General features: G+C 39.0%; 1 protein-coding gene across 5 annotated transcripts; it reads left to right on the forward strand.

Annotated features, from left to right (window-relative positions):
• Positions 1–4,680: 4,680 nt before the first annotated feature.
• On the forward strand, positions 4,681–24,758 carry LOC308078123 (uncharacterized protein). 5 transcript variants are annotated; one of them, XM_080419219.1, is made up of 20 exons: positions 4,681–4,773; positions 6,578–6,631; positions 7,343–7,636; positions 13,955–14,066; positions 14,641–14,720; positions 15,505–15,619; positions 16,615–16,697; positions 17,109–17,223; positions 17,442–17,530; positions 18,231–18,536; positions 18,650–18,928; positions 19,609–19,905; positions 20,019–20,291; positions 20,716–20,802; positions 21,332–21,388; positions 21,947–21,991; positions 23,023–23,100; positions 23,248–23,292; positions 24,374–24,395; positions 24,542–24,758. In XM_080419219.1, the coding sequence occupies exons 1-19, from the start codon at positions 4,701–4,703 to the stop codon at positions 24,382–24,384; spliced, it is 2,493 nt and encodes an 830-aa protein (XP_080275345.1). In that variant the 5' UTR covers positions 4,681–4,700; the 3' UTR covers positions 24,385–24,395; positions 24,542–24,758. The 5 variants fall into 5 exon arrangements, with proteins under 5 accessions (XP_080275345.1, XP_080275346.1, XP_080275344.1 ...); XM_080419220.1 differs by having other exon boundaries at positions 24,547–24,758; XM_080419218.1 differs by lacking the exons at positions 24,374–24,395; positions 24,542–24,758 and having other exon boundaries at positions 23,248–23,450.
• The last annotated feature ends 178 nt before the right edge of the window (positions 24,759–24,936 follow it).

The raw sequence follows: 24,936 nt of genomic DNA on the forward strand, positions 1-24,936 counted from the left end.
GGGAGGGTAAGGGTACCTATGTATTTGAGATCTATTTGGATAGAACTTTAATATTCTCATGTATGTGATATGGATTAATTTGTAACAGCTTAATTGAACATTGTATTCAATCTACTTACTTTTACCTGCATACCTGAGTTATTTTACACACTTTGGGGATAATTCCCCTTATTTGGTTTATCTCTTTCAAAGAGTAAAATAGATTTGTGCATATATATATATATATATATATATATATATATATATATATATATATATATATAAGGATTTTATGGGATTTTATGGGTTACCTCTAACCCCACCTTGGGTATTGATTAAAAGGGTTTAGTCATTTTCAAGAAACAACACCCTGGATTTAGACATTATTAATACATTCAGAATAATCAAACCAGTAATCACAATAACTTGCATGCGATTAGTAGGATAGCTAATAGTAATTAAGGTGATTATAGGCATCGAGGGATTAATGGGTTGTTCCTGGTCGATGCCTATAGCTGAAAAGGGGTGTGGCCTTAAGATGGAGATTGGTTAACGAGCTGGAGTGAATATCTTACGCCATAGGCTTATGTGCTTCCTATGAGTGAATTGAAGGTTTAGTTCACTAGGATAGGAAATTACCTGTTAGTCAGAGAGCCTATACGGGACGGACATACCTCCGTAAACCGCCCGGCGACAATATATATGGTGATATATATAAATATATATATATATTCCAAATACTATTTAACTATTTCTTTTCAAGATCTTTTTGAAAATAGCAGATCTACAAGCTCACTGTGAGCTTGAAGATCGTCTAGTTTCAAATAGCCAATGTACTGTATAGGTTTAAAGTGCTAACGTATTCTAGTCACCTCTTTAGGGCTTGTTTTCATATAACTGGCTGCTTATTTCTCTCAACATCTGGCAACAACAAAGAGATTTCCACTCTGGCAATGTGCAGATACCCTGTGTGCACTTATACCGTATGTTGGTTTGTTCACTGTTGAGTGAGAAAACAATGTTGCACACCAAGCAAATAATCTGGGGACCCACCCCAAAATAATTTAGGGACCCAGACCCACAGTTTGAGAACCACTGTCTGAAAGGATGGTTCACACTCCCTGGGTTCTATAAAACTGTGTGGCTGCAGCCGATGAGGTCACACTGATCAGTTCACGTCAACACTCAGTGGAAACATAGAAACCAGCGGTAAGACTCTCACCGTAGAGACAGAGCATGGCATGAAACACTCTGGGAAAATGTCAACGTGCAACACACACCACAACCACAAACTAAGATACAACACCAACTGTAATACAAACACAACACCAGTGGTGGAAAAAGTACTCACATTATTTACTTAAGTAAAAGTATCAATACTGCAATGTAGAAATACTCTGTTTCAAGTAAAAGTCCGGAATTCTAAATTTACTTGAGTAAAAGTACAAACGTATTGGTATCAAAATGTACTTACAGTACCAAAAGTAAAAGTACTCAATATGCAGAATGTCCCATTTCAAGTTTTCAAATGTATGAAACCTTTTGAAAATAGCAGATCTACAAGCTCACAATGTTAGAAGTTCACCAGCAGGCCTGAACACCCTGAAGCTGCTACAACTGTACACAGGGGCGGTGCATGCGCTGGGCAAACAGGGCAATTGTGCCACCAGAGGTGAAATAGATTGTATTTATTATTGTGCTCGCTATGACGAGCAAAATGATCCAGAAACAGCTGGAAAAAGTCTGTCGAGGCGGAACTCAGGGAAAAAGGAACATCTTGGAAGGAAGCAGAAAAGATCGCCCAACACCGAACCAGCTGGAGGAATTCATAAATGACCTATGCTCCCCAAAGAGCAAAAGGGTTTAAGTCAAGTAAGTCACTCGATATGACGCCACCAAGCTACTTATGGGCATAAAAGGGACACAGAGACAGATACCGAGATCTCCATATGGGCATGAGAGGGAGGGAGGGAGGGAGGCAGGCAGGCAGGCAGGCAGGCAGGCAGGCAGGCAGGCAAGCAGGCAGGCAGGCAGGCAGGCAGGCAGGCAGGCAGGCAGGCAGGCAGGCAGGCAGACAGACAGACAGTACAACAGGTACAAGGGGGGCATGCATTCTAAATGGGCATCTGCCTAGTTACATGTCACTTTCGTAGTGCCACATAAATAGAGCTTTTAATCTACTATGGATTAGACTGGAGGAGCCAGCCCTATCGAAGGTCTTGAAGGGCGGATCCAAAGCCTTGCGCTCGGTACCAGCGCCTATTCCTATTGCTTCACCAATCTATGTCCCCGCCTCCCCCCCCCCCCACCACCGTTCCTGCAAGGTTCCCCCAGACTTTTTTTCTTTTGAAACAAAAAAAAAAGGCATGGGTTTCAGAGGTTAACTATGGATTGACTGTTAATATTTACTCATGTTCACCTCATGTTGCCTGTTGTATAAATGCAGGTAGAGACTTGGAAGGTAAAAAGTGGGTTAAACTGAAAACTACAGGATATCAGACTTTTCCTTTCACGCTACTATAGTAGGCCAGTATCTGTGCAAATAGAACAGATTTGTTAAAAGTAATAATTGCAAGTAGTCTCAGAAGGTGTGTTGATGAGAACAGCTTCCTGTCAGAATGTCAGTAAGAAATCTGTTAAGTTACAGAGAAACCACATCCTGATGAAGAGACAGATAGCCTTATGATGCAATGTTTATATTTAAACCTGTTATTTTAATAGTAGTCAGAATAAGTAAGGGAGACAATCTAGAGACTGGGTGTTTCGAAAATGGATAAGATTTGATAATCCATTCTCAGTCCATTCTCAGTCGTGCTTAACTTGACATTTGTCAAAATGAAGGCCTTGATTTGAGGTGACTTTACTCTTAATAGGGATACACATACAACTATTTTACTTAAATTTACTACACTATCAACTATGAAAACAGATTTCAATACGTATGTATGTATATATATATGGTGATTTATTTGATTGCCTAGGTGTTCTTTTTTTCCCATCTAATAATACATTGTAACAACTTGCCCTACATACTGTATGGGAGGAGTTACATCTGAAAAGTGTCATATTAGTTGGTTGTAACTTCCACCCCTTCAGTTTCCATCTGGAACAGGAGAGCTGACGTCTAATAAGACAGATATAACATCAACATTAAGCACTATTAATATAGTTTACTGGCTGTCCGTTTGTATTATTTTAAGATCATTAGGAACGTTGTTAAACACATGAAGGCGAGCCTCAGGGCTCTGTGGTTGGTGGTGTGGCTGTCGGCAGTGTCTGGAATCAACACGGCATCAGGTAGGTGATGACTTCAACTTCAACAAGAACTTGTAAAAACTCAAACTGAATACATTGTGTGTCAATGAAAACAGAAATGAATAGTACAGAAAAAATAAATGTGATTAAACTAAAAACGATTTAAAATATTTAAATAAATACAAAAAGGAAATAAATACAGATAAATACAATATTGTGTACTGAAATTAACCAGACACACATTTTACTGCTGCTGTATGAACAGTATGGTTGAGTCTTTGAGATTGTGTCCATGCTACGGTAGAGATTGTGGAGTTTTTGGTTTAAAAACTCCTCCGGCCAGCCGACGGGCGGGCGCGAGTGTAGTTGAACATGTGAACCTTGGCTCTCCAGTTGACAGGCTGGTGACTCTGTGTGTGTGTGTGTGTGTGTGTGTGTGTGTGTGTGTGTGTGTGTGTGTGTGTGTGTGTGTGTGTGTGTGTTAACCACTTATTTTAACAGATAAATATCACATACCCTACCTTTAACACATACATTCAATGTACATGCGTTTCATTCTGGGAAGCATGGCATCTCCACAGTGCAATGTCTGACATTACGCCATATTGACAGCTGAGCCTATACGTGCTGCATCAAATTAAATTAAGTGTTGAACTGAACGGGGAAGGCTGACTTTATTAACTTTACATAAACTTGAATTACTATAGATAAGATACGATAAGATGGAACATCTGGTCTTCACCATGTAAAGTTCTCATTAACCTTTTGTCTCTGCACGCTCGCTCTCTGTCTCTCTCTCTCTCTCTCTCTCTCTCTCTCTCTCTCTCTGATGATTTTATAACATAGCAGCTGGTATATACTGTATATGATATTCTACATTAAGATGCAAAACGTAAAACTGTATCTTGATGTTTTTTTGTGATGTGGTTTTCTGTCACAGTGGATTATAAAGGACCGTTTGAAATTCATGGCAGAGGCCACTGTTGGAAAACAGGGGAACAGGGGAGGGTCAAGGTTAACAAAATTAAAAAAATACTCAGTCCATTCTCAGTCGTGCTTAACTTGACATTTCTGTCAAAATGAAGGCCTTGATTTGAGGTGACTTTACTCTTAATAGGGATACACATACAACTATTTTACTTAAATTTACTACACTATCAACTATGAAAAAAGATTTCAATACGTATGTATGTATATATATATGGTGATTTATTTGATTGCCTATGTGTTCTTTTTTTCCCATCTAATAATAAATTGTAACAACTTGCCCTACACTGTATGGGAGGAGTTACATGTGAAAAGTGTCATATTAGTTGGTTGTAACTTCCACCCCTTCAGTTTCCATCTGGAACAGGAGAGCTGACGTCTAATAAGACAGATATAACATCAACATTAAGCACTATTAATATTGTTTACTGGCTGTCTGTCTGTATTATTTTAAGATCATTAGGAACGTTGTTAAAAACATGAAGGCGAGCCTCAGGGCTCTGTGGTTGGTGGTGTGGCTGTTGGCAGTGTCTGGAATCAACACGGCATCAGGTAGGTGATGACTTCAACTTCAACAAGAACTTGTAAAAACTCAAACTGAATGCATTGTGTGTCAATGAATACAGAAATAAATAGTAAAGAAAAAATAAATGTGATTAAACAAAAAACGATTAAAAATATTTAAATAAATACAAAAAGGAAATAAATACAGATAAATACAATATTGTGTACTGAAATTAACCAGACACACATTTTACTGCTGCTGTATGAACAGTATGGTTGAGTCTTTGAGATTGTGTCCATGCTACGGTAGAGATTGTGGAGTTTTTGGTTTAAAAACTCCTCCGGCCAGCCGGCGGGCGGGCGCGAGTGTAGTTGAACATGTGAACCTTGGCTCTCCAGTTGACAGGCTGGTGACTGTGTGTGTGTGTGTGTGTGTGTGTGTGTGTGTGTGTGTGTGTGTGTGTGTGTGTGTGTGTGTGTGTGTGTGTGTGTGTGTGTGTGTGTGTGTGTGTGTGTGTGTGTGTGTGTGTGTGTGTTAACCACTTATTTTAAAAGATAAATATCACATACCCTACCTTTAACACATACATTCAATGTACATGTGTTTCATTCTGGGAAGCATGGCATCTCCACAGTGCAATGTCTGACATTACGCCATATTGACAGCTGAGCCTATACGTGCTGCATCAAATTAAATGAAGTGTTGAACTGAACGGGGAAGGCTGACTTTATTAACTTTACATAAACTTGAATTACTCTCTCTCTCTCTCTGCTGATTTTATAACATAGCAGCTGGTATATACTGTATATGATATTCTACATTAACATGCAAAACGTAAAACTGTATCTTGATGTTTTTTTGTGATGTGGTTTTCTGTCACAGTGGATTATAAAGGACCGTTTGAAATTCATGGCAGAGGCCACTGTTGGAAAACAGGGGAACAGGGGAGGGTCAAGGTTAACAAAATTAAAAAAATACTCAGTTATATATTATTATAAATATAAATATATTGTTTTTATTTTCAGTCCAGGGGAGTGTCAAATAATTGTTAATGGTCAAATTTTAAATATACAGTATACATAATAAAGAATGAAGAAGCCACTTCCCTTCCTAAAAAAGTTAAATAATATTTTAGTAACAGACCTAAAAAAGACAGACTACGGTGGACTAAAAAATATAACCTCCATTGATAAATATAGTTTACCGAAGCTGTCTTGTCTCTGATGTAATGAGAGCAGAAGAAAGGCTTTATCTTTACTTCATTTACATGATGATAAGTGCTTCATTCTGAGTTGCAAGGCATCTAATCTCACAGTGCAGTGAGTGACATAGTGACAGCTGAATCTACCTGCTGCATCAATGCAATGAAGTGTTGAACTGAACCAAAAGATGGAAGGCTGGAATTTATTAACTTTACATGAACTTGAATAACTCTAGAAAAGATAAGCTAGAATAAGATAAGATAAGATATTATCTGGTTGTCAAGTTAAGTTCTAATCAGTAAAAAGGAAAAACTAAAAGTGAAATAATATGTATTTGTACATAATTTGTATTTGTATCTCAAATACAATTCTCAGACAGGTATTTTGTATTTGTATTGTGATCATTGTTTGACAGAGTATTTCTAAATTTGTATCAAAATACTTTATTTAGTGTATTTTTGGGGAAATCTCTGCCAACTCATATTCATGAATGGTTTCTGATTATTGAGTTCTGTAAAAATGTTGTTCCTGGTAGCAGATGGAATTTACATACTTATTGGTGTCACATTCAGAGTTACATTTGGTTGTGCTACAGTATATCAGTTGTCTATATATACCACCCCAAATTAATAGTAAAACTCCCCCTCAGGTAAGAGGGGTCCCCGTCGTCCCCGTCCCCGTCCCCGTCCTCCTCCTCCTCCCAGTAAGTCAGTTTGATACAACATCAGTGACAACTCACAGATATGTGTTTGGGGAGGAATAATTAGCATAACGACTAAATAGGGAAGAAAAAAGGGTACAAAGCCAAATCTAATAATGTGTATTTGTACGTAATACGTATTTGTATCTCAAACGCATTTCTTTAAAGTATTTTGTATTTGTATTGAGATTTTTTTTTACCTAGTATTTCTAATTTGTATCAAAATACTTTATGCATTTTTGGCAACTCATATTCATGAATAGTCTCTAAATATTGAATTCTGTAAAAATAACTCATGTGTGTAAATGTAGTTCCTGGTAGCAGATGGAATTTATATACTTTTTGGTGTCACATGCAGAGTTACATTTGGTTGTGCGTGGCTACAGTATATCAGTTGTCTATATAGTAGTATGAATCAAAACTGAAAACTAATTTTATTATATTAAATAAATAAATAAGTACAAAAGGAAAATTTATACAGATACAATACAATATTGTGTATTGAAATTAACAAGACACGTACTCCTGCTGGTTGTGTGTTTGATATTTTGTCCATACTACAGTACAAATCGAGGGTTGGTTCATTTGAGTTTAGGTATTATTATGGTATTGTGGTCAATTATGTTTACTACTAAATCCATTTTTACTATATCTGACATTAGCAACCGCTTTAATTGTTCAACTCCACTGAAATAATTTTCTCCTCACCCACAGACCACGATGTGTACGTCCAACCGGATGGAATCCTTGAATTGCATCCAGATAACAGCTCATTTACTGAGCCCATCACTGGCATCCTGTGGAAACTTGGCCTCGATAAGGTAGTAGAATGGGATCAGAGCTTTGGTCCTGATGTGGATTACAACGGGACATTTAGAAACCGCGCAGAATTGAATAAAGAAACTGGACATTTGGTCATCAAAAATATGACCGAAGAAGACAATGGAATATATTCTGTGGAGATAAACGGCAGACTGCAGAACAAGACCTACAAGGTTACAGTGATCAGTAAGTATACGTTTTGTCCTTTAATGCTATGAGTTTGTGTTGCACTTCTATCATAATATCCACATTGTTCAGAACATATCTGTTCAGTCCTCAGGGGAGAACATTTTATTTTTTAGGGTTAATGGATGTTTTCTTATGAACGAGAATCAGATTATCCTCTGTCTGTGTGTGTGTGTGTGTGCGTGTGCGTGTGCGTGCGTGTGTGCGTGAAGTACTCCGCTCTGTGACATAAACCATTGGTTCTCAAACTTTTCAGACCCCCCCCCCCCCAGACAAGCTTTTTAAGCACTCACACAAGAGTTGAGGCTGATGAGGCATTACATTAGTTTGACTCGGTTCCACAGATACGGTACATATTGTGAAAATAGCTGATCTACAAGCTCACAACTGCAGCGAGGCGTTGTAAGCAAGTAGATTGGCTATTCTCAAAATGTTTGCCGCTTTTCTGGGTTTTCTTTTCCTTTTAGAGGGATTAGGTCTTAAAGAGGGAGGGGGCCAGGGACGCCCATGAGGATCTCAAACTCTATGGTGTCATTATCATTATTATTATTAAGTGTTTTATATAATTGTACTGTAACTCATACAAGACTCTAGCTGCATTACATGCTTGTTTGGACTGTCAGCAGTTCTCAGACAGAATTTAAAGGTAGGGTAAGTGATATTTTTTTGTTAAAACAAAAAGTTTTTTGTTAAAAGGTTAAAGCTCCTGCTACTGAACTAACACTCTATAATATAGAGTGTTAAATATCTATATTCTGATAGTAATCATATAGAGTCTATATGATTACTATCAGAATATATTAGTTATTTAACACTTATTTTAACAAAGGAATATCACTTACCCTACCTTTAACACACACATTCATTATGTACAAGTGCTTCATTCTGGGAAGAATGGCATCTCCACAGTGCCAAATCGGTTCAAAACACAATTTTCCTCAATTAGTCCATGAGCCAGAGCCCCAAAATTGAGCAATTATTATCGAAAGAGTGGGCAAAACCAAACCTATATTAAATTGTTCAGAGGGTCAATACGAGTAAATAAATGTATGATAACCTCACCACAGGAGCAGCTTTTTCATGGTTATCACACATTTTGTAATTTTCCCCATACGTACATGACAGGTCAAAAAATGACAACATTTTAAAAAGAGTTATCATAATGAAACTGCCTGAGTTGATTACTTACATGAAGACGATGATTTATCGTATTACAAGTTTTCTGAAATTGTATATTTAAATATGCAAATTAGGCATAGGAAAATATGCCCAAATTTGCATAACTTTCCAGAATCAACATTGGACAAAGCCAGAGTCAACATACTTATTTCATTTTGTTAAGATGTTGGATTCAAAGGTTTTTAACGAGGGAATATTCAATATCTGCTCAATTTTGGGGCTCTGGCTCATGGACTAAATGCCTAATTTGCATATTTAAATATACAATTTCAGAAAACTTGTAATACGATAAATCATTGTCTTCATGTAAGTAATCAACTCAGGAAGTTTCATTATGATAACTCTTTTTAAAATTTTGTAATTTTTTGACCTGTCATGTACGTATGGGGAAAATTACAAAATGTGTGATAACCATGAAAAAGCTGCTCCTGTGGTGAGGTTATCATACATTTATTTACTCGTATTGACCCTCTGAACAATTTAATATAGGTTTGGTTTTGCCCACTCTTTCGATGATAATTGCTCAATTTTGGGGCTCTGGCTCATGGACTAAATTTAGCGGGTTTTGTTTACTACTACTCCTAAAATGTTGTCCAAAACTCATGCAAATCCGTACACATCTCATTAGTCATGTGAAGAAGTGGAGCCTGGCAGCATAAGATTGCGGGGAGCTTGAGCTCTATTCTTATAAACAAAAGACAGATTTTTACTGCTGGTATCTAATCTTTTCATTGTGTGTTGTTCTGCTGGTTTACTTTAGTTCTGGTAGAATAATTTGCTGTCATATGTTTGTTTGCAGCTAATGTTGGTTGAAAACACAGATAAAGGCTTTAATATAATGATTTGAATGAAACTGTTCCTGCAACTAAGTGTCTTGTCCCTTCATTCTACAGGTACACGTAACTGCAAACCTGACTGTTCATATATAGTTGTTAAAGCGAACATTTTAACTCAAATCTTTGCTTCATGGGGGTTCTACAAATGTCTTCTAAATGGCAACAGTTTTAGTTTTTTCTAACTTATCAGTGGTTATAACTTTTTTCATGTCAAGGACCCCAATAATTATATGTATTTGGCCGTGGACCCCCATCTCAAAATATGTTGTTCCAGGGACCCCCAGAAGCAAAGATTTGCTTCTTGCACTTCTTTTGCACTTCTTTGTGTGCAAATGTTGTTCCTGGTAGCAGATGTAATTTACATACTCTTTGGTGTTACGTGCAGAGTTACATTTGGTTGTGTGTGGCTACAGTATATCAGTTGTCTATATATAGCACCCCAAATTAATAGTAAAATTCCCTCTCAGATTTGTTTCTACCTGATCGGTCCTCCTCTCCAACAGGTGAGTCAGTAGGATACAACATCAGTGATAACACACAGACATGTGGGTGGGGAGGAATTACTTGGCAATACGACTAAATTGGGAAGAAAATAGAATCAAAAAAGTAAAATAATATTATTTTGTACATAATACGTATTTGTATCTCAAATACATTTCTCACACAAGTATTTTGGATCTGTATTGTGATCAATTTGATAGTGAAAGTATTCAAATTTGTATCAAAATACATTTTTAAAATTATTTTTGCCAATCATTGCCAACTCATATAAAAGATTAGTCTCTGATTATTGAGTTCTGCAAAAATAACTCATGTGTGCAAATGTTGTTCCTGGTAGCAAATGTAATTTACATACTTTTTGGTGTCACATGCAGAGTTAGATTTGGTTGTGTGTGGCTACAGTATGTATATAGCACCCCAAATTAATAGTACAATTCCCTCTCAGGTTTGGTTCTACCTGATCGGTCCTCCTCTCCAACAGGTGAGTCAGTAGGATACAACATCAGTGATAACAAACAGACATGTGGGTGGGGAGGAATTAATTGGCAATATGACTAAATTGGGAAGAAAAAGGGGTAAAGTAAAGATAAAAAGTAAAATAATATGTATTTGGTACATATTTGTATTTCAAATATATTTCTCAGACAAGTATTTTTTATTTGTATTGTGATCAATTTGATAGTGAATTTGTATCAAAATACATTTTTGGCAATCTCTGCCAACTCATATTCATGAATGGTCTCTGATTATTGAGATCTGTAAACATAACTCATGTGTGCAAATGTTGTTCCTGGTAGCAGATGGAATTTACTTGGTGTCATGTGCAGAGTTACATTTGGTTGTGCTTGGCTACAGTATATCGGTTCTTTATATACAGTAGCACCCCAAATTAATAGTAATGCTCCCTCTCAGATTCCAAAAAAATGTACCTACGTCCTCCCGGCGGGGGCTCCTCACTAGCAGGTGAGTCAGTAGGATTCAACAGCAGTGAAAACACACAGAAATGTGTGTGGGAAATAATTAATTATTATATGACAAAATTGGGGAGAAAAAGGGGGTAAAAAAAAGAAGGTATTTGTACGTTATACGTATTTGTATGTCAAATACATTTCTCAGACCAGTATTTTGTATTTGTATTGTGATAAAGCTTTTGACAGAGTATTTGTAATCAGCATTAAAATACTTTTTTCTTAATGTATTTAGCAGATATCTGCAAACTCATATTCATGAATATGGGTTGTATAGAGAGATATAGCACCCCAAATGAATAGTTATACTCCCTCTCAGATTTCAAGCCACCCTGGATGGAGCCCCGTCCCCCTCCTCAATTGGGCCCATCACTGCTAGGTGAGTCAGTAGGATACAACATCAGTGACAACACACAGAAATGTGTGTGGGGAGGAATTAATTGGCAATACGACTAAATTGGGTAGAAAAAGGGGTAAAGTAAAGATAAAAAGTAAAATAATATGTATTTGGTACATATTTGTATTTCAAATATATTTCTCAGACAAGTATTTTTTATTTGTATTGTGATCAATTTGATAGTGAATTTGTATCAAAATACATTTTTGGCAATCTCTGCCAACTCATATTCATGAATGGTCTCAGATTATTGAGATCTGTAAACATAACTCATGTGTGCAAATGTTGTTCCTGGTAGCAGATGGAATTTACTTGGTGTCACGTGCAGAGTTACATTTGGTTGTGCTTGGCTACAGTATATTGGTTGTCTATATATAGCACCCCAAAGTAATAGTAATACTCCCTCTCAGCATTCGAGAGACCCAGGACGATCGCTCTACGTCCTCCCGGTGGGGGCTCCTTAGTAGCAGGTAAGTCAAGTCAAGTCAAGTCAAGTCAATTTTATTTATAAAGCACATTTAAAAACAACCAAAGGCCGACCAAAGTGCTGTACATCAGGGTTAAAAAACACACAAGAATCATCAATACATACACATACAACTGCGAGCAAAAATACACAAAAACAAAACAAAAGGATCAACAATATATACAAAAAAGCAATAATACAAAAAGCATAGCAAAAAAGGCAAGTGGCTAAGGGAACATACAGGAAAATGTGGGAGCACGTAAACAGGTGTCCAACAATTTCTCCATGGCAGGGGGTAGAACTTAAAAGGCCTGAGAGAACAGGTGCGTTTTTAATCTGTTTTTAAAAATGTCCAACGAGGGTGCAGCCCTGATAGGTGGCGGTAGGTTGTTCCATAGTTTTGGGGCAGCAGCCGAAAACGCACGGTCACCTTTTGACCTCAGGCGGGTGTGTGGGACCTTGAGGACAAGTAGCTGTTTGCCAGTAAACTGTAATGCTGCTGCTACAGTATGTAATGTTTTTTTTTGGTATAATGACTAAATTGGGGAGAATAAGGGTTATTTTATTTTTTTTAACACAAACCAGAATAATTTCTAATATGGTTAGATTTAAATGAAAACACTGAAAACGATTACATTTCTGTCATCTATTTTTAGACAAAAGTCAAGTATTTACGCTTTAATTACTCTCTTGTCATTGTTATGTAAGTTGTTCTGCTGGTTTACTTTAGTTTTACTGTAGGTAGAATAATGTGTCGTCATTTATTTGTCTGCTAATGTTGTTATTAAAAAGAAAACCCGACATAGATAAAGCATTTAATATTGAATTATTTTAATGCAACTGTGCATGCAACTACCTTCATTCACAGGTGGCCCCAGTTTCAGAAGTCAATGCCAATGTTCACTGCTCCAAGTGTCCAACATGGAGTTGAGGCTCATTAAGGATTACCAGATAAATGATAATCTATTCTGTCAAAGGGAGATCATGTAAGTAGAATATTCTAAACAGCAGCATAAGTCATATTCCTGTGGGGGGGGGGGGCATTCATCTACAAACTGTACATCACTGATATTATTTTATCCATCTTCAGTGTGACAAAAACTGACGGCAAGAAGCGATGTGTGAATCCAGAGTCAACGTTGGGAACGTTTCTTGATGAATTCAAAAGAACAGGTAACACTAGAAAAGGCTGCTTGGTGGAGCATATCTCCACCAGGCTGGGTTGTGGGGCGCATTCGTCAGGAAGAAGCTGGGGCAATAGAATTTATATGACAGATGGTGCAACGTTTCACATTTGGTGCAAAAATTTGCAGTTGCAGTTATTTAGTTAAGTTAAGGTGCTTTTGGAGGTGTACGGTATGGCCCCTAAACATTGCCCCTGTCCGTCTGTGTGTGCGTCCAGCATGTGTGTGTGTGTGTGTGTGTGTGTGTGTGTGTGTGTGTGTGTGTGTGTGTGTGTGTGTGTGTGTGTGTCTGTGCGCGCATGCACGCTTGCGTGTGTTTCCGTGAGACTGTGAAGCTAATATCGGTGGACTGATCAGCACAACACTTTGCATGCACCGGCACCCACATTACGAATAACCTCCACCTCTCAAATCGGTCTCATGGTGGCGCTAACAGGCCACTTCACATTCTGGCCTATAATTGTTGAACAGTAGGTCATACAATCAGTTTTTTTGTGTGGATTCCTTGAATCATGATGCAACTCCGCATATAGGCCCCGCCCATTTCTGCCTGGCAAGATTTTCCGCAATTTTGCGTTTTCTTCAAAACACCCTTTTTGCTACTACTCCTACAATTCTTTTCCAAAACCAATACAAATCGGTACACATTATCTCTGGAGTCCTGTGATGCTTCAAATCTTCTATGAAGAAGTGGGGCCTGGCAGCATGCGATTGCAAGGAGCTTGAGCTCTATTGTTATAGACAAAAGACTGTTCATGCAACTAAGTGTCTTGTCCCTTTATTCCAGGTACACCTAACTGTAAATGTTCAGGTCAACGACTCGACTCCATGCATCCAAGACTCATTAAGAATGAAGTGATAAATGAAGCGACTCTATTCTGTCCACACAGGGAGATCATGTAAGTAGAATGTTTGGTAACACTTTAACAGATTATAATTGATTAATTAATAAATACTTGACATTAAGTTCATAATTAATTGAGTAAGTAAGAAATGTTTAACTAATGATGAAAACACTGACACACCTGGGGGTCCCCCTGGGACCACTGGGCGTATCCAGTGAGCTAGTTCAACTTGGGAGACCCCCGTCAGCCTAACACAAAGCCATGCACCACGTGGACGTTTTGAAAAAACAACCACCACCAGAGACAGACTCTCCTCACTACTGCTACCCGCCTATGAGCACTCATCCTGGGCATAGAAGCCACCAAAAAAAAGCTGATCTAAAAACCCCATGTGTGACCTTCAATTAATGATATATTAGGTTTGGTTAAGTCATAGTGACTTCACCATGAATTAACATGAATTCATTATAAATTCATGATGAATTAATGTATCAGTTAATAATTAATGAAGCATAAATACAAGAGTTAATTCATTGTATGAATTCACCACTTATGACAAAGTGTTACTTGTGAGGTGCCATTAATTTTGCATGTTGTCCATCACTAATATTATTTTATCCATCTCCAGTGTGGAAACAGCTAACATGGTAAAGCAATGCGTGGATCCACAGTCAAACTTGGGAAAGTTTATCATTCTCAAAAGAGCAGGTAAACATAAAAAAGGCTGCTCAACGGAGCGCATATCAGTGCCAGGCTGGGTTGCCTAGCCAGGGTTGTGTACGTAATGGGGTGTAGATGTCAGGATGCGATGAAGCTGGGGCAACAGCATTTCTATGACATACAGTTCAACATTCTGCATTTGGTGTGCCCCCATGGCAACAAACATGAACAGTTGCACCATCTGTCGTACAAACTCCATTTCCCCCCCGCAACAATTCCTTGTGTTCTGACGGCTGCACTCCACGACTGACACAGAACATCAAGTAGACACAGCAATTCAATTCAATTCATGACACAGCATCACAATTGACACAGCCCTGGGTAGGCAAGCAGGCCTGGTGGAGATCTGTGCTATGAGGAGCACACTTTTCTAGTAGAACATCAAGTTGCTTAAACATTTTCTAATAATTGGATAATACTAGCCTGATTATCAGACTGAAGCTGCGTCGAGCTTGAGTGGGCGGGGTCTATGGTCTGGAACCAGGCTAGGATAATACCATAGTAATTTCGAACATGGTTAGATTGCTTTGAAAAACAATGGATTTTACAATTCTGTGATCTATTTTTATAGACAAATGACAGATTTTTACTCTGTAATCTTGTCTTTGTATTTCTTCTGCTGGTTTACTTTAGTTCTGGGGAGAATAATGTGATGTTATTTATTTGTCTATTAATGTTGTTAGTCGGAAAAAACACAGCTAAAGCGTTTCATATTTAATTATTCTAATGCAACTGTGCGTTAAACTAAGTGTCTTGTCCCTTCATTCCACAGGTAAACATGGTAATTGCACATGTCCAGATCAAGGAATCGACTCCATGCACCCGAGTCTCATCAGAAACTATGAGATATATGAAGAGACTCAGTTTTGTCCAGGCAGGGAGATTGTGTAAGTAGAATGTTTTTAAACAGCCTTAAGGTCATTTCAGACGGGGAGCGGTTGACGTGCCATAGTAATACATTTTTCAATGAGAGGCGGGCGATTGTTTGGGAAGTGCGAGAAGTTGAGGGGCGGCCCGTGAAATTCTCGCGCTCGTGCTAGTTTCGTGCACACACCCGCGGGCGGCAAGAGCTGGATTGTGGTCAGCTTTTTTCCCCGCTACACACAGGAGGACTGTCACACTCTGACCTAGTGAGGGTAGTGTTTGCCAAAAGGCACAGTTTGAAACCAATGGTAAAATGGCAAAACTGCCAAGAATCGCCAGACAGAATCCTTGCAGAGAAGAAGTCCTCAACAGTCCTTTCTTGACTGCCAAGCAGTGGCAGGTCCCCCTTCTTATATAGGCTAGGCCCCTCCCATTAATTGGACCGTACCAAACATGAATTGAATCCTCAATTTAACCAGCTAATTTCCTATGTCCAGAGACATTACAATTTATATACACATTTTAAAGTGTCACATATTACTCAAATATTTACCCACGTAATAATAAATAATAATTAGAGTACCCAATTTCCCACTTCACACCAACCCACAGTTGGTATGGTTCAGCATGGGTGGACTGAGCATGTTTGATTGCATGCTCTCTGGAGTCAATGCAATCAACCATCAAACAATATATCAATACAAGCAAACACATATCATTCTCTGCTACTTAAACATTAAAGAATAATTCAACCTTTAACTTTAAGGTGTGATTAGCATTCCTGTTAGGTTATGGGGAAAATAACACAGGAACTTATGTTAGGTCATACGCATTTTCAGTCGCAGGGTGAACTGCCACAAGAACAAAACAACAATTATCACGGTGCGATGCCCGCTGATCCAAGCGAGAACGCCCGCGTCAACCGCTCCCCGTCTGAAACGACCTTAAGTCATATTCCTGTGAGGTGCCATTCATTTTAGACACTGTCCATCATTGATATCTTTTTATCCATCTCCAGTGTGACAACAACTGACGGCAAGGAGCCATGTGTGAATCCAGAGTCAAATTTGGGAAATTTCATCTATGATATCAGAAGAACAGGTAAGACTAGAAAAGGCAGATCGACAGAGCGTGCGTGTGTGTGTGCGTGTGCGCGTGTGTGTGTGTGTGTGTGGTCCCAGGGTTGGACTAACACGGCCCTGGGTAGGCAAGCAGGCCTGGTGGAGATATGCACTCTGAGGATCGCACTTTTTTTAGTTGAACATCAAGTTGCTTAGACCTGTCCTACTATTTGGATAATACCATCTGTAGTCATTTCTAATATGGCTAGATTATTTTATAGACAAATCGGATTTTTACTCTGTAATCTTTTCATTGAGTATTGTTCTGCTGGTTTACTTTAGTTCCATGGAGAATTATAATTGTCTGCTAATTGGGTTAGTTGAAAAAAAGAACAGATAATGGTTTTAATATTTAATTAATTTAATGCAACCTGGAAAACCTGCAAAACAGGTCAAAATGATAGCTGCAGATGTCCAGATCAAGGAATCGACTACATGAACTCAAGTCTCATTAAGGATTCCCAGATAAATGAAGCGTCTCCATTGTGTCCAAGCAGGGAGATCATGTAAGTAGAATGTTCTAAACTGAAGTTAATGCTGCGTTCACACTGGCAGATACAGCCATTAATACCATTAATTTTCAATGGAAGCCAGCAACATGAATATACAAAGCAATGCCCAACGTTTGTAGCTGCCAGTGTGAATGCAGCATAAGTCAGAATGCTGTGAGGTTCTATTCATTTTACATGCTGTCCATCACTAATATTATTTTATCCATCTCCAGTGTGACAACAACTTACGGCAAAAAGGAATGTGTGAATCCAGAGTCAGACTTCGGAAATTGTATCTATCAATTAAGTGTTCCAAGAACAGGTACAGTAAGACTATAAAAGGCTGCTCGGCAATGTCTCATAATGCACCTACTGTATGCTGTTGACCTTTCACTATTGTAATGGATTCATGTATAGGGGTGGGGAAGCCTCTCTGCAGTAAAGCTCCACTGTTTACTTGCCCATGTTCCTCACATTTACATTATTCTCATGATCTCATGATCAACATTTTTGAGCATGAAAACATTTTCTGAATTTTATTTCAAACATAGTCTCTGATTACATCATCAGAGCAATGTCTTCTTCATGATGTCATTTACAGCTTCAGTAATACTATCACTTCTAATACTATTATTCATAAATCAAGAATAACTGCCATTGATATGATACGCAATACTAGCCGATGAGTGCAAGAAAAAAATGAATTGGTTGCTGTCTGCTTGCGCTATGTGTACAAGGGAAATATCAAGGAGAAAGCCATAGGATTTGTTGACACAGGAGACATGACGGCAAAAGTAATAGCAGAGAAAATCCTGGCAGCTGTGCAACCTTTCAACTTAGACAGAAACATGTTGGGGTTTGAGGGGCCTCTGTAATGTCTGGACACAATGATTAAGATGCCAACTGTCCTTTGTAAGATGAAACTATTTTATACGTTCAAACATTATCACCAGTGTGTTTACAGTACCCTATTATTTTAAATACATCTGTAGATCTATATTAACATAATGTGTGTTGTTCAGTCTACAGAAATGAAACCGTCAACCAGGGGGATAATGTTACCCTGACGTACACCAGACAGACATGCAGTGAGATGCTTTACACAAACTGGACAATAGACATGAGGAAGCAGCAGTGTCACATAGACTTTAACAGTGATGGTCACGGTAAAAACTCTTGTGAGGATGAGAAGACTCTCCACAACACATCTACTGGTGAGTCATACCTGCTCATCCCAAACATCTCAAACAGTGACGAGGGGGTCTACACCTGTGAGTCTGCCTACAAACAAGGAAGTGACGTTGCTATCTATAATGTATCTGTCAGAGGTAAGTCTGTAATTTCTCTCACTGGGCATATATTGTAATTTATGTAAACACTGAACTGGTATTTGATGACCTTTTTACTATTCAGTGAGTGTCAGTCTTTCTGTTCTGTCCAGTCCCTCCTCATGTGTCAGCCAGTCTGCAGTGGCAGGGTGACAGGTGGGTGGCTGTGTGTTTAGCTGAAAGAGGAAAACCTGCTGCCTCCATCGCCTGGAAGAACATGGCAAACGACTCGTCTGTACCTAGAGTGGACACCCAGAGTCACCCAGATGGATTCTACACAGTGAAAAGCCAACTAGATCTACCAGACGGAGTAGCCACACCCAACCTGACCTGTGCTATTCAACACCCTTTTTGGGACACAGAGCAAATCACAACGCCACACGCCTCCACAGGTAGGCTACAGTTTGAATGAGAACGCAAAGATAGAAGCAACCAGGACTGGTTGCAACCGTTATATTTGGGTGAACTGGTAGATGTCATGTTGTAGGTGGGTGGGCAACTGAATAATGACCCCTTTTGATTGATTGAACGGTTGATTGATTGGTTTTGGTGAAGTTATTTACTTTAGAGCAAATTTAATCCACACAATTACGAACAGGTATTGTTTTCAGTGTGGCTCTGTAGGAGGTTAGACTAGAAATGGCCCGTAGGCCAATGATATAAGTCCCCAAATTATTCCATATATTTTTTTTTTAATTAAATATTTTTATTTAATAAAGTCTAAGTGAATGGAAGTTGAAATCATTGAGTCTTTATGTCATATGGCATGGTTGACTCATGTCAGTGGCCAAATCCCCATGAACCACAATGTTAACAGACTCCATCTTGTTTTAAGGAAATACACCTTATTGTCTCTTTGTTAGAGGTAGTACCCTATTCTTGGTATCCTTAAAGTTGTTTTTTACAAACCATCTATACGTTCAAACAGTCAAATCTCTAATGAATTAAGGTTTCTTTTGGGTTAAGATTCCCACTGTCCTTTGTATCAGGATATAACCACTGTGAACACAGTATTCTTATATTTTAAACATATCTAGATGTATTAATTAACATAATTTTTGTTGTTGCTTAGTCTACAGAAATGAAACCGTCAACCAGGGGGATAATGTTACCCTGAATTGCATCAGAATGTGGGGCAAGATGCTTTACACAAACTGGACAATAGACTTAAAGAACAAGCGGTGTCAGATAGACTTTAACAGTGATGGTCAAAACTCTTGTGAGGATGAGAAGACTCTCCACAACACATCTACTGGTGAATCATACCTGCTCATCCCAAACATCTCAAACAGTGACGAGGGGGTCTACACCTGTGAGTCTGCATACAAACGAGGAAGTGACTTTGCAATCTATAATGTATCTGTCAGAGGTAAGTCTGTCATTTCTCTCACTGGGCATATATTGTAATTTATGTAAACACTGAACTGGTATTTGATGACCTTGTTACTATTCAGTGAGTGTCAGTCTTTCTGTTCTGTCCAGTCCCTCCTCATGTGTCAGCCAGTCTGCAGTGGCAGGATGACAGGTGGGTGGCTGTGTGTTTAGCTGAAAGAGGAAAACCTGCTGCCTCCATCGCCTGGAAGAACATGGCAAACGACTCGTCTGTACCTAGAGTGGACACCCAGAGTCACCCAGATGGATTCTACACAGTGAAAAGCCAGCTAGATCTCCCGAATGGAGTAGCCAGCCTGACCTGTGCTATTCAACACCCTTTCTGGAACACGGAGCAAATCCCCGCACTGCAACTCCCCACAGGTAGACTACTACAGTTTTAGCCTGTCAGACTGAAGCTGCGTGGAGCTTCAGTCTGACAGATCTACAATGTGACACACTGTGAGCTTGTAGATCGGCTATTTTCAAATGGTCGAAATGTATATAGGCTGAAGTGGTCATTTAGGTTGTAATAAAAATCTACAAAGTGGTAACTAAAGTTTTCAAATAATTGTAGTGGAGTAAGAGTACAATATTTGCCTCTGAGTATTGGGGTAGAAGTAAAAGCATTGAAAATTGGAAGTACTCCAGTAAAGTAAAAATACTTCAAAATTGTATTTGAGTAAATGTGCTTAGTTACTTTACACCACTGGGTGGGCGAATGGACGGACGGACAGATGGATTAAGGGGGGCGTACAAAGCAAATGTTACCCACAAATGATGAAGAGTCATTCATTCATTCATTCAGGAACTTCACCCGGCGGGCTGATGGAGAGATGGAGTATTGTTGCTCTCCTCCTTGCATTCATTTTGATGGTGGGTTGGATATCTTCTGGTAAGTTACTCTGAAACCTCATATCACCATTATGTTCTGTTCTGTTCTGTTTGTTTATGTTGTCTCCACCAGGCTGTATGGCCGAAGGCTGGAGACTATGTTTCTGCCCCTGTCCGTCCATCCGTGTGTCAGTCCATCCGTGTGTGTGTGTGTGTGTGTGTGTGTGTGTGTGTGTGTGTGTGTGTGTGTGTGTGAGAAACTTTGCACGCACACTCCCAGTAGGCCAAGGAAAAACGTCTGCCACAAATTATTTTAAATTGTTTTAGCCTACAGTATAACTCTTTCCATAGATCATTCAATCAACCACGTAGGCCATGCCCATTTCTGCCTGAAAATATTTTCGCCATTTAGCATTTAACAAAACACACTTTTTGCTACTACTGGCCTACACAGATTTTTCAGATTCCATTACGATTGGTCAATGATTGGCTTGTGGGAGGGGCCGGTCAGGCTATCTGCCTATAGCCAGCATATCATTTACATCATAATTGTCTACCAGCATGATGTTATGTTAATGTTATGTCATCAGATTGTATAAAGAAGATCTTCTCTTCATGTGGGCCTCAGCGTGTCGTTGATGCTGAAGGTCAGTGAGTTCTAGAACATTGTGTGTACAGTTTGTGATGTGAGTTGGTCTGTTGTTAAACCTCATTTATTATCATATTGGGTGCGTTCGGAAATTGTGCACCGGAGCGCACTCGCCCATTAGTTTGTATTGGCCGGTGCGCTCAGTGCTGTATATCCGAACGCACCCCTAGACTAAAAAACTTGTATCTTCATATTTCATCATTTAATGTTTTCTTTCATAAATTAATGCCCTATTCCATACTTTGTTGTATGCCAGTCACACAAACGTTAACGTTAAAATATAGCCGATCAACAAGCTCACAAGAGCTTTCAAGACAAAAACATAAATAATCCAAATAATCAGAGATATTAGTAATTCTATTTCCATTTTCTATTATTTGAATAAAGTAGTTCTAAAGCATGGTGAAGCGAGCTGACAGTAGCTGGAATATGTTACAGCTCACTAACAACATTCTCACACCAAAACCAACAGAACAATGAGACATAAATTAGTCTGAAACTAGGGTTAATGTTTTAAACTGACTAACAGCACTAATATCTGTTCTTCTGTACTCAGGAGGTGAAAGAGCAGAAGTCTCTTCATCAGCAGCTGAATATGAAGGCAGGTTCCATGGATTAAAACTAAAATAAATTCTCATGACTCAACAACTTTGTCAGGCCAAAAGACCCAATCTGTGATTTATGAAACGAATAGCAATTAGCACAATATGTAGAATTATGATGTTTTAGTAAGTTCTAAACCTATGTTCCTACTCTTCTACATACAGCTAACCCAGTTGAACCAAGCTAACCCTACCCCAAAATAATATTTGAACTGGGGACCCCCCAAAATAATCATATTTGAACTGGGGACCCCCCAAAATAATCATATTTGAACTGGGGACCCCCCAAAATAATCATATTTGAACGGGACCCCCACCCCCCCCTGACAAGCACTTGAAATTGTTGGAGGCATTACATTTTGCTTGACTCAAATAGCAGATCTACAAGCTCACAACGCCTAGCGCCGCGAGGCGTTGTGAGCTTGTAGATCTGCTATTTTCACAATCTCTTTCTCATACTATTTGACATTACTGATTACTTGTGTTGATGAAGTAATGGTCTTTTTCTTTTTTTGAGGTATTAGAAAAAGGTCTTAAAAGTCCTTAAATTGTCACTTCACCGTCATCTGAGGACCCCCCCCCCAAAAAAAAAAAACATCATGTGGGGACCCCCCTGGGGGTGCCGACCCACAGGTTGAAAACCACTGCAGTATAGGCAACATGCTTCCATTGAACACTTCTATGGAATCCAAATGAGAACTTTAATCCACAAGGCTCTCATGGTTTCTATCTATAAAACGCAGAAGTGTCTATAGGCCTAGTCATGTTACAATGTTTTTATATGCATTTTGTATTTGAAGTCTGCCACCTCACTTTGGCAACACAAGCAACATCAGCACAATTTAGCATCGTGCCCCAATAACTGACATTTGTGTGTGTGTGTGTGTGTGTGTGTGTGTGTGTGTGTGTGTGTGTGTGTGTGTGTGTGTGTGTGTGTGTGTGTGTGTGTGTGTGTGTGTGTGTGTGTGTGTGTGTGTGTGTGTGTGTGCGCGCGCATGCGTGCATGTGCACTTGTGTGTTTGTGTCATAGAAATTCCACTCCAGACAATACGATCCACGACGGGACAAGAACCACCAAGAACAGCCATGAGTCACCATGACCTGACTGGTACTGTAGATCTTACAGCTCACTGACAACATGTAGGAAGTCTCACAGCAACAAAACCAACAGAACAATGACACTTAAATGAGTCTGAAGCTGGTGTTGATGTTTTAAACTGACTAACAGCTCTAATATCTGTTCTTCTCTACTCAGGAGGTGAAAGAGCAGAAGCCACTTCATTAGCAGCTGAATATGAAGGCAGGTTTCATGGCTTCTATCTATAAAATGAAGCAGTATCTATTCACATTGGTGGAAAAAGTGCTCAGATATTTTACTTAAGTAAAAGTATCAATACTGAAATGTAGAAATACTGGCAAAAAAAGTATTTAAAGTACCAAAAGTAGAAAGTACTCATTATGCAGGATGTCCCATTTCAAATGTGTAAAAAAAACAGATCAAAAATAGCAGATCTACTAACCCTAACCCAAAATAATCATATCCCCCCCCCCCCACACACCCTGACAAGCACTTGGAAATGTTGGAGTTGAGGCATTACATTTTGCTTGACTCAAATAGCAGATCTACAAGCTCACAACGCCTCGCGCCGCGAGGCGCTGTGAGCTTGTAGATCTGCTATTTTCACAATCTCTGCCTCTTTCTCATACTATTTGACATTACTGATTACTTATGTTGATGAAGTAATGGTCTTTTTGTTTTTTGGAGGTTTTAAAAAAAGGTCTTACAAGTCCTGTGTGTAAGTAGAAGTAAAAGTACAGAAAATTGGAAATACTCCAGTAAAGTAAAAGTACAGTACTTCAGTAAATGTACTTAGTTACTTTACACCACTGTCTATTCATGTTACAATGTTTTTCTAAGCCTTTCTTATTTGACTACGGCCACCTCACTGTGGCAACAAAATCAACATCATCATCAGCCCTCAGAATGAATTGCAGAAAGCTTTGCAAAGCTCTAAAAACATGGGTGTTTGATTGTTGTTATTTGCTAAACTATATCACTATACATCACATACAGTATGTAGAGAATTGAACACATGCTTATAGGAGGAGGACATGTACTGTGTTCACATCTCCACACATGGAGGCTGCTCTGCTAAAAGGACACTACAGTATATTATGAGGAACAACATTTCATCTGTGTCTGCCTTTTTTAATTCTTATACATTTCTGATAGACTTAGTCATTTAACATCATGCTCCAATAACTGCTTCGTATTTGTTCATGGAAATGACTGACATTTGTTGTGCGTGCGTGTGTGTGTGTGTGTGTGTGTGTGTGTGTGTGTGTGTGTGTGTGTGTGTGTGTGTGTGTGTGTGTCATAGAAATTCCATGATTCAGCACAAGGTAAGTCTGTTTTCTCTCTGTTACTAACACCTGTCTATTGTTTAGTACATTTGTTTCAGCCACCATTTACAATTTACAATCATCATTCTCTTCACTAGTCTCCCTTGCTCTCTCTCTCTCTCTCTCTCTCTCTCTCTCTCTAAAAGGGCAGGCTGCTGACCTGGAGCAGCGGCAGATATATGTAAAGTTTTCAAGCTGGGCGTAGCGGCCCAAACCTCTATAGCAGGGGTCTTCAACAGGGGGTCCGGGACCCCTAGGGGGTCCTCAGAGTTACTACAGGGGGTCCGCCAAATCTTTGTGTGATAGGATTTTATTTTTTTACCTTAACCACTTGAACCCTACCTTCCCTTTTCTGAGGAGAACTTTAGCCAAAAATAGCCGATCTACAAGCTCACAACGCCTCGCAGCTTGTAGATCGGCTATTTTGGGCAAAGAGGTATGGGGGGTGTAGAGGGAAAAAAGAGCAGACCAAGTAAACACAAAAGGTAATCTGAAACACAATTTTATCCAATATAGAGGGGGTCCCTGCTTCATCTCTCTC

This window comes from Gymnoscopelus braueri, assembly GCF_963280865.1.
Source record: "Gymnoscopelus braueri genome assembly, chromosome: 22".
In the NCBI taxonomy this organism is placed as follows: Eukaryota; Metazoa; Chordata; class Actinopteri; order Myctophiformes; family Myctophidae; genus Gymnoscopelus; species Gymnoscopelus braueri.

Bases quoted from the DNA above. Each gene is read 5' to 3' on its own strand.
- LOC308078123 (XM_080419218.1), top strand. From the start codon at position 4,701: ATGAAGGCGAGCCTCAGGGCTCTGTGGTTGGTGGTGTGGCTGTTGGCA. The intron at 16,698-17,108 runs GTAAGACTAGAA...CCTGCAAAACAG, and splicing joins CTATGATATCAGAAGAACAG to GTCAAAATGATAGCTGCAGA. The intron at 18,929-19,608 runs GTAGGCTACAGT...GTTGTTGCTTAG, and splicing joins AACGCCACACGCCTCCACAG to TCTACAGAAATGAAACCGTC.